Raw genomic sequence first — 9,762 nt, forward strand, 5'->3', positions numbered from 1 at the left:
GCAGGAGCTATTGCAATTACTGCAAATGGCACGTTATCCCCTTCTGCAGCCGTGTAGCGTAGATAAGTTACCATTCGCTATCTCAGACCAGCCCAGACCCAAGGCGAGCGAAGCGGGGAATACCTGAGCTGTGGTTCTCAGGTGCAGGCAGCTCTGCCACTCTATGCTGAAGGGAACGGCCAGCTCCCGAGGGCAGGGCAGCGGGGTCAGCTGCTAGAGGACATTTGCGTCCCCTGATGCAGAGTGAATGCCAGCAAATGTTGCTACCTGAGCAGGCCAAGCCCGTGCTGGGGATGCTGTGAGCGACACCAGGGCAGGCAGTTCCTGAGGATGCTTTCTGCTTTCTAGGTTGTGGTGCAGGGGATAGAGGCAGAAACTGTCCTGCCATGGCTGCAGGAAGCCAGCTGTGCTCTGCTGCCCCAGCAGGTGCTGAGAAATCCAGGTCGTGAAAGGATCCTGCAGACCTGTCTTGGGACCTGCAACAAACATCTCCATGGAAAGAAGCACCCACCTGGGACATCCAGGAGCACAGCTTTGCCCTAACGGTTGCTCTGCTCTGAGCTGTGGCTGTCCCCACGTAGGCCAGCCAGAGCCAGCAGCCAGAGGGCAGGGAGAGCCACCCACCAGCGCGCTGAGGCTACAGGGCTCTGCAGGAGGAGTCGGCTGTGCAGGCTGAGCACGGGGCCCACGCTCCAGATTAAGAGAATGCACCTGCCAAAGAGGGAAGGGCCATGGGGAGGGAGCACTCCCCCGCCAGCCATCCTGGAGCTGGGCAGCCCTTGCTGTGGCATCAGGGAGGGCACCCAGGCAGGTGACGTTGGCTCTGGCTGTCAGGCATGCTGCCCGCTCTTACAAGCTGTGTCTCCCAGGGAAGGGTGCCAATGGCTAACTGGACCCTGTGTGACCCAAACTCCATATCAAACCGAAGAGCAATTGGTGTCCCAGCAGCACCATGTCCCACACCCTTGAAGAGAGCCTTGTCCCTGTCCGGGAGCCTCTGGTGGGATTGCAGTGGGTGTTGCTACCACAGCACCCTTGCCCCATGGGCTGGGCTGGCTGATGTTCGTCAAACCAGCCACAGAGGCTTTCATGGCTGGACACCTCAGTAGCGCTGGAATCACATGGTCCTCTGCACTGTTGACTCAGGACCGTGCATGCAGCTGTGCCCTGTGCAAAACTGGATCTTCCTCAGGTTCCGGGGTTGGGCTCAGCCATCTGAGGTACCACCTGGCTTCAGAAGCAGCATCTCATGCGACAGCTCTCAAGAGCAGACCGTTCCCGTCTGGCTGGCCTAGCTGTGAGACCCCCTGCTCAGGAAGTCTGGAACTCCTCTCCTGCACCAGTGCAGTGAGACCCGGCAGCTGCTCCAGGCTGGGGCAAGGAGACACAGTGTCGGCGCCAGCAGTGCCTGGTCCGCCCTGGCCATGCTCGCTGCTGCGGAGCCTCAGCAACACGGGAAGAAAAGCAGCAGCTGGTACTGGTGAAACAGGCTGAGATTCCCAAGGAAAGGCAAGACCCTTACCTTCTCCTCAGCCCAGCCGCGGGACACGCAGCCCTGGCAGCCAGCATTGCCCCAGGATTCAGTGGCAGCAAGGCACCTGAGCTGCAGGGGGATTTCCCCATCCATTCCCCATGGGCTGGGGTGTGCTCCTCGGGGCTGAGGAAGGAGGAACGGCTTCAAGGCAGGGCTCTTCTAGCAGGCAGCACAGCCCTGAAAAGCCGGAGGGCTTTGCATCGCTGGGCCTCTGATGTGTTGGTGGCATGGGGGGCTGAGCGCGCGTAGAGCTGGCACAGGGCGCTGGGGCAGCCCTGGGAACAGCAGGCAGGCATCCTGCCTGCATCGGGCAGGGTCCAAGGGGGCTGCGGGCACGGACTTCTCCTCACCGCACGGCTAGCAAAGGCCAGGTCCTGGCACGAAGCGCATGGGACGGGCAGGGCTTTGCCACCAGGGAGGGTGGCATCTGCCACCGTGCAGAGCGGATCTCGGGGGAGGGCCGCTCCTGCCCAGGGCCCGGGGCACCGGGGATGCCGCCTGTGCCGGGCAGGGCAGGGGACGCAGCCGTGTCGGGAGCCCGGGGCGCCACGTCCCTCCCGCCCGGGGGAGCGCTGCTGGCCGCGGGCAGGCTGCGGCGGGGGCGCGGGGGCGCGGACGGACGGCCCCGGGCCCAGACTCGGCCCCGGCCCCGGCCCGCGCCCCCCCCGGGCCCGGGGATGCTCCCGGGCGCTTCCCAGCCCCTCCCCTTCTCTACCGCCTCCCGTGTCTCAGCACCGGCACAGGACCGGGTCCGATGGGGCCCGCGGGCCCCGGTACCGGCACCGGCCGAGGGGCGGGCGAGCCCCGGAGCCTCCCGCCGTCCCCGGCCGCACGCCCTCCCCGGCCTCCGCGGCCGCCCCTCGGGGTCGGCGCCGCCGCCCGCCGCCCCTGCCCCTGCCCCTGGCCCTGCCCCAGTCGCTGCCCCTGCCCCTGTCGCTGCCCCTGCCCCTGCCCCTGTCGCTGCCCCTGCCCCTGCCCCTGTCCCTGCCCCTGTCCCTGCCCCTGTCGCTGCCCCTGCCCCTGTCGCTGCCCCTGCCCCTGCCCCTGTCCCTGCCCCTGTCGCTGCCCCTGCCCCTGTCGCTGCCCCTGCCCCTGCCCCTGTCCCTGCCCCTGTCGCTGCCCCTGCCCCTGTCGCTGCCCCTGCCCCTGTCGCTGTCGCTGCCGCTGCCGGGCCGGGGGCCGGGGGCCGGGGGCCGCTGCTGGCCGCGGCCGCCCGTCCCTGCAGCGCGGCCGGGCGGGCAGCACCGCGGAAAAAACGTCGCCTCGCTCCATAGAAAATAATTTATTGAAATCACAGCTATACATGGGCGGGCGCCCGCGGGCAGCGCGGCCCCGGCCCGGCGCGGCTGGCGGACGGGGCCCGCGGGGGCCAGGCGGCCCGCGCTCCCCGCGGCACGGACAGACGGACAGGCTGCCGTATGTACAGAGTTTACACGGAATAAATAAGGGACATGTACAGAGGAGTGCGAGCAGGCGCCCGGGCCGCGCCCCCGCCGCGCCGGGCCCCCCCGCTGCCGGCGGCCCGCCCGCCCCAGGGTCCGAGAGCCCCGACGGCGCTCAGGGCCGGGCGCCCTGCTCGATCTGCTGGTGCTGGCTGCGCACGGCGAAGCGGTTGACGTGCACCGGGATGGGCACCACGATCTTGGGGTTGCGGACGGGCTCGCCCGAGCGGTTGCTCACGTTGCCCGCCTTGATGCGTTTCCACTTGGCGCGGCGGTTCTGGAACCAGATCTTCACCTGCACCTCGCTCAGCTTCAGGGCGTGCGCGATCTGCGAGCGCTCCGTCAGGCTCAGGTACTTCTTGCAGTGGAACTCCTTCTCCAGCTCCAGAAGCTGCTCGCTGGTGAAGGCCGTGCGCCGCCGGCGGCTCTTGCCGGCCCCGGAGCCCGGCGGGGCCTGCTCGGCCGCGGGGCCGCCCTTGCCCTTGCCCTTGGCGCCCAGCGCGGCGGCGGCCGCCCCGTCCAGGAAGGGCTCCTCCTCGCTGTCGCCCGCCGAGCTCTCCTCCTCCCGCTCGCTGCACGGCGTCGCCGCCGACTTCACCTCCAGCTTCTCCTCGTCCGAGCTGTACGCCTTCCCGTCTGCGGGGCACACAGCGTCAGCGCCCGCCGACGCGGCCCGCCGCCCCCCGCCCCGCCGCGCCCCCCCAGCGCCCCCCCAGCGCCCCCCGCGCCCGCGGAGCCCCCGGAACCGCGGCCTCGGCGCCCCGCGGGGCTCCCCCGCTCCCCCCGGCGGCGGCGGGGCTCTCGGCGGGAGGCTGCAGCTCCTCCCGGCGGCCCTGCCACCGCCGCCTCCCCGGGGCCGCCCGCGCTGCCTCCCGCAGGAGAAGCGGCTTCCCCGGCCCCAGCTGCGCACCCGGCCCCGCTGAAGGCAGCGGGCGCCCCGACGGCTGGCAGGGCCGGCTGCTGCTGTCCCAGACCCCAGCGCGGTCTGCTCCGCGCTGCCCGCAGCCTGGCCGGCTCTGTGGGGCAGCACCCACAAACCCGGCGCACCCGCAGACACCCTGGGGTACGAGCCACCGCAGACAGCAGCTGCCACCATCCCCATCCCGCAGCCCGGCCGTAGCAGCCGCACCGCCTTATCCCAGCAGAGCACACTGCAGCCCTTCCAGGGCTTGTCCAGACCTCTGCATCCGGAAAGGAAGTCTGTACCTTGCCCCTCAGCTCAGCCCTCCCTCTGTTGCATCCCACTGCATCAGACGTCGATGCTGTTCTCCCAGGAAGAAGCCAGCCAAGAGGAGCTGAAGGACTGTCCTGGAAACAGCAGCCTGAGCCAGTTCCAGCCCAGCAAACCTCTATACAGGGCTCTACAGGACATGGGGGTCCTACTGCCAGCTCTCCCTCCCTAACCCCAGGATGCACTACAGCAGAGTTGCGCAGCCAGGGAAGACGGTGCTTGGGCAGCTGATGCCCAAGGCTTAGCTCCCCCCACCGGCCTGTGCAGAGGGGCAGGCCAGAGGCTGCCAACATCACTCAACAGGCAGGACATCATCCCAGGCCACCCAGACAGGAGGCAGCACTTGGACCAGTGCAGACACCGCAGTTAGGTTGCCTGCAAGGATACTGATAGGGTATAGGGGTATGAAGCTTCTTGCCAGCTTCTTGTGTCCCGAACTGCTGCCTGAATGATTAAACAGCCATGGAGCAAGGGAGGACGTGGGTGGGAGACAGCGGGGAGGAAAGAGCCCTGGAAGGCACTCACTTCCCTGGTAGAAGGTCTCAAACGAAGGCCTCACAGGAGATCGAGCGAGAAGATGCTCCCAGCCATAGCCAGGGGTCATGGAGGGAGAGGACCCACAGCTATGCACAACCAGATGAAGAAGCTTTTCTGTCATGCTGAGACCAGCAAACTCTCCAAGTCTGACCCACCAGCAGGAATCGCTGCTGGAAGGAGCTGGTCCTGAAGCACTGCACACACTCAATATAATCCTACATGCAGAAGAAGAAGCAACAGCTCTCCAAGCCTCTAAGCAGTGCCCAGGCACTGGCACGTGCACCCTGGGCCACTGGATCTCCGGACAGCTCACCTCACCTCAGTGGGAAAGGCAGAACAGCCCTCAGACGCCTGAAGGGGCAGGGTTGCAAATACACAAGCAGCAACTGCAAGAACCTGCTTGAGCCCAAGAGGCGTTCTTAGGAGGCTGGCTGCTGCGGAGCCCCCACATCCCTTGCCGGTCCTGCAGCAAGTCTGTGGCTTCCTGAGAGTGGGTGGGTGGCTTTGGAGGTCTGGCATCCTCTCTCTGCTCTGCCTGCTTCATACAGTGGGAAAGAAACACCTTCATCTCTATTCTGCTGCAGAAGAATAGACAGTAACCTTTTTCTTCTTGAGGGGCAGGGGGAGAAATCTCCCATATGCCCAGGGGGTATAGTAAAGACGCAGAGAATTTGTGCTTGTGGGGCTGAGGATTAGCAGCAGGTGGCCTGGAGCACTTTGGCTGCCAACGCAGAGTCTCATGCAAGCGCTTTGCTGAAGAAAAGGAGAGCTTTCATGTCTGTGTACCACCTCTGTCCGTTGGAGCACAAGGCCTGACAAGACAAGAGAGCCCTTACAAGGATGTCAGCGTCTTCACCAAGAGTACTCGTAGGTCCGGCCCTGGCTGCCCTTCCTCAGCAATGGAGGACGGCATCCCAGCAGCCCCACTACCAAAGAGCGCTGATCTGGCAGTTTGCTCTTGTAGGCCCAGACTGCGCCCCAGGAGACGAGAAGGCGGCTGAGCTGCCGGCTGCAACACGTCACTTTGTAAAAGAGGTATTATCTCTGGATACACTCTGCTTAACCAGACCCCCCCCACTTTAAATGGTCTCTACCAGACTAACATGTCTCATTTGTGTCTTGTAAAAGGGCTGGGTTTTCAGTAAGGAACTCAGAACTCCGATAGAGTCTAAACCAGAGGTTTTCACCAAGAAAATTGGTGTATCGGTCTGTCAGTCACCTAGTATGTCCCCATCGAGGAAGTAATGGACGCAGGGGAACCCACCGGTTTGGTGGGAGGGTATACAGAGACTTCAGAGGCCTTTGAAGAGAAGTGAAGCTGTTACGAAGCAAAGTATTGTGACTTCAAAAAATCAACAAGAAGGCAGTAGCCGAAGAATAGGATTGACCCATTGCTTTGCTCTTCACAAAGTCCCAGCTGTTCATTGATCTTATTATGGACGTGGTAAGCATGGTGAGGAGAGTTGGGTGTCACGGGTGACGAAGTTATTCAAGCGGGATCAGGGTTCCTGGCTCAAGACTGGGTGTTGTGGCAGCCAGAAGAGCCCTGTGTTGGGAAGCACGCAAGAGCTCTTCATTATCTCCATAGGGAACACCACGAAACCTCACCCTGTCCCTGACTGAATGTGCAGTTACTACATCAACCCAAGAGAGCGTCTCAGACCACTGCCTGGATCTCGGTGGGTACCTCTATGTCTCAGAAACAAACGTGCTCTCAGGAGAGGTGTGGAGAGCTGGGGGTGTTGAGTACCTTTATGCTGGGGGTCATACCCTTTGTTGCAGCTGTAGTAACAAACCAAACTCCAAGCTTTGCTGCTTCTTGCCACCAGTTTCCCTACATGCCTCTCCCCTCTCAAGAAGTGTGACAACAGCTGGAAGCAAGTTTGAAACACAGTAGATGCAGAGAGAGGCCCTAAAATAGAGCATTAACTCCTTTGGCTGATCCAGCAAGCAACCGGATTGTCTCCATAGACACCTGCACGATGGAGATACTAATGGAGCCCAGGGACAGAAATGGTCACTTTAGGGTATAATTCACTTGGTGTCAGCAAAACAGACAAAAGGAGGCATTTCTTCTTCACATGGTTCTGCTAAAAATAAGAGATCTGAGGAACACCTTGCCCCAAGATGGGGCTGATGCCAAGTCTCTCTTTCCTTTCTGGTGGACTCCAGAGGCGACTGGGTAAGGTCACAGAAGAGGAATTGGTCAAAGGTTACTAAATATACAGAAACAACACCTGGCTGAGGAAGCCCCTGAAGTGCAGGTGGTTGGATGCTAGAGAAGTGTCATTTTGGAAGGTATTGCACAGGTTGTGCTCCCTTACTCTTCTCTGGACAATTTCTTTTGGCCAGGGCCACGGACAGGGTGCTAGTGCAGACTGCGTTATAGATGGTTTGTGACGCTTCCTGTTGACATGAATCATTCTCTTCCTTAATTGGGGAAAAAGCCCACAGCAGCCATTCTGACTTTCATCTGAGATGGCTGGCAAAACAAACGCTGTTGTCCGTCTCCAAGGGCCTTGGCTGGTACAGTCAAGAGAAACATTAGGTAAAGGCGAAGGTGGGCACATTCGGCCTGACAAATCCTCTTGGACCTGGGCAGAGCAGCCCCCAGAGTCAGGTCCACATGGGCACATGCTTACGCAGAAGGACAAGCATCCTTCATGGCTCCAGAGCAAGCACAGTGCTAAAAGGCAGCAGCGAATGAACAGCGGTAGCAAGACATATTTCCTTCCATCATATGAGCCAGTCACAACAGGGCAAGTCTCGGAGATACGATTTCTCGATATCAGAAATGGCCACTGTCTGGAACAGTTCATCTGAGTCCCTCAGGAGGAGAGGCCATGTTGGGCTTAGCTATGGAGCAGCCGCGGAGGGAGAACAGGCACAATGCAGTTCGTTTCCCCAGAGACTGGGAAGAGGTGGTCATACAGACAGCTGGCTTTGGCCAGGGCAGTTCTGTCCCCAAGGAGACTTTCACAACAAAAGTGAGATCGCACTGGCCTTTTGAGTCAGCACAGAGACCTGGGAGCACCAAAGCCCCAATAACCCACAAAGGCAGTGGGGAGGCAAAATGCCCTGGTTGCCCTGCCGAGGGACGAGGTTCAAGGGGTACCTGGGTGAGGGAAACAGTCTTCTGAGGGAAGAACAAGGCAGGGCAAGGATAAGACCCGGGTTTACCCAGGAGAGGCTAAAGGGAGGATGGAGAACAAACAGCCAAGCACTGCAAGAAGCAGCAGAGACTTCTCAGCGCGCGCCCATGCCAGGAAGCCTGTGAGACAAAGGTGGATCTCACGGGTGACCAGGGGAGGCAGCTCTCAGGACAGGCCATGCCGGAGAAAGCCAGCAGTTGGTTTGCCTCAGCCTCGCTGCAGAAGGGACACCTCAAGAGCCGGAGCTGGCTGAGAAATACGGAGCAACAAGTCACCGAGGCTGATGCCGGCACGCTCCGGGGAGCGGCCGCAGCTCACAAAGGCGAGGGCTCATGGCCCCGCCACGGCAGCGGGAGCCGCCCCGGCCAGCACCGAGCGGCGTCCTGGGAGCGGAGCCGCCGCCTGCCCGCGCCGTCGGGCAAAGCCGGTGCCGAGCGAAGCCGGTGCCGAGGCCGCGGGCGCAGCAGCGGGGCGGCGGGCCGAGATGAAGGGGAGCGGGGCTCCGGGCGGCGCGGGGAGCGGGGCGGCCGCCTGGGCTCGGGAGGGGCTCGGAGCGCCGGTAGCCGTAGCACGACGCCGCCGGGAGGGCGGCGGAGCCCGGCCCGGGGCGGGCTGCGGGCGAGCGAGGGAGTCCCCAGCCCCGCGGTCCGCCCGGGACGCGGCATCGTGCCGGGGACAAGGCGCAGCCCCTTGCCGCAGCTGCACCGACCGCGCCCGGGACCGGGACCGGGACGGGAGGGGAGGGGAGGGCTGCGCGCAGTCCGGCGGCCGGGGACGGCGCGGTGCCCCGCTGCCCAGCGCCTCGCTCGCCGCGGGCCGGGTGCCAGGACCTCGGAGAGCTCCGCGCCGCCGGGCCGGCCTCGGCTCCGGGGCCCGCGCCGCTCCGGTCCCGCCGGGCGGTCCGTGCCCCGCCGGGGCGGCCGCCCCGACCCGCGGCTCTCGCGGCTCTCCCGCCCCGGGGCCCGGGCGCGGCGAGCGGAGTTTGCCTCCCACCCGCGAAAGTTGCGGGCGCTGCGGAGCCGGGCCGGAACGGAGGGGAACCGGCCCGGTCCTCCCGGCTCGGCCCGACGGGACGGAGCGGGAGCCCAGCCGCGGGCAGGTCCCGCCGCCACGGCCCACAGCGGCCCCGCCGTCCTGCCCGCCGCGCCCCGGTCCCCAGCGCCCCCGGCTCCGCGGCTCCCGTCCTGGCGAGCGCGGGGCCCGCGGTGCCGCCCGCCCGCAGCCGCCGCCGGGGCGGCGGGGAGAGCCGGGACAGGGCCCGGGCGGGCGGCGCTGCCCGCCGCGGGGCCCCTGGGGGCTGCGGGAGTCCCGGGCGAGGCGGGCCGGCGCTCGCCGCAGACGAGTCGCTCTCCGCCGGGCCGGGCTGGCCCGCGCCGCTCTTACCTGCCAGGCCGGGGAAGGGGTCCGGGAAGTGCAGCGGCGGCTCGGGCGGCCCCTTGTCGCGGCCCGGGGGCAGCTCCTCCGCCTCCAGGCCCTCGGCGCCCCGTCGGCAGCCGGCGTCGGGGTTGGCGCGCGGCGGGGGCAGCTCCTGCGGCGGATAGAAGCCGTCGGGGGGCTCGGAGAAGCTGGGCAGGGCCGTGGTCAGCGCCACCATGGAGGGCACGGCCTGGCCCAGGCTGGCGCAGAAGGTGTTGGTGAGGCGGCCGGCGAAGGAGGCCAGCGGCGCCAGCGGCGGCAGCCCCGACTGCAGGGGCGCGTGGGACAGCGCCTGCGGCAGCACCAGCGGCCGGTACGGCATGAACATGGGGTACCCGGTGTAGAGCAGGTGCCCGGAGCGCGGCGGCGGCGTCCCGATGAGCGAGTCGATGGAGAAGGCGGTCCCCTGGCCGCTGGGTCTCTGCATGGCGAGCGGGCGCCGCCGGCTCA

At 64.9% G+C, this 9,762-nt stretch overlaps 1 protein-coding gene across 1 annotated transcript; it reads right to left on the reverse strand.

Annotated features, from left to right (window-relative positions):
- Window positions 1-3,091: 3,091 nt before the first annotated feature.
- On the reverse strand, window positions 3,092-9,762 carry GBX1 (gastrulation brain homeobox 1). The gene is made up of 2 exons (XM_087733520.1): window positions 9,280-9,762; window positions 3,092-3,612 (listed from the first exon to the last, which is right to left on the reverse strand). Exons 1-2 carry the CDS (start codon window positions 9,737-9,739, stop codon window positions 3,092-3,094), a joined length of 981 nt encoding a protein of 326 aa, XP_087589646.1. The 5' UTR covers window positions 9,740-9,762.

This window comes from Nipponia nippon, unplaced genomic scaffold (genome assembly GCF_047370975.1).
Source record: "Nipponia nippon isolate SJK-2023a ecotype South Korea unplaced genomic scaffold, ASM4737097v1 scaffold_1, whole genome shotgun sequence".
NCBI classification, from domain to species: domain Eukaryota; kingdom Metazoa; phylum Chordata; class Aves; order Pelecaniformes; family Threskiornithidae; genus Nipponia; species Nipponia nippon.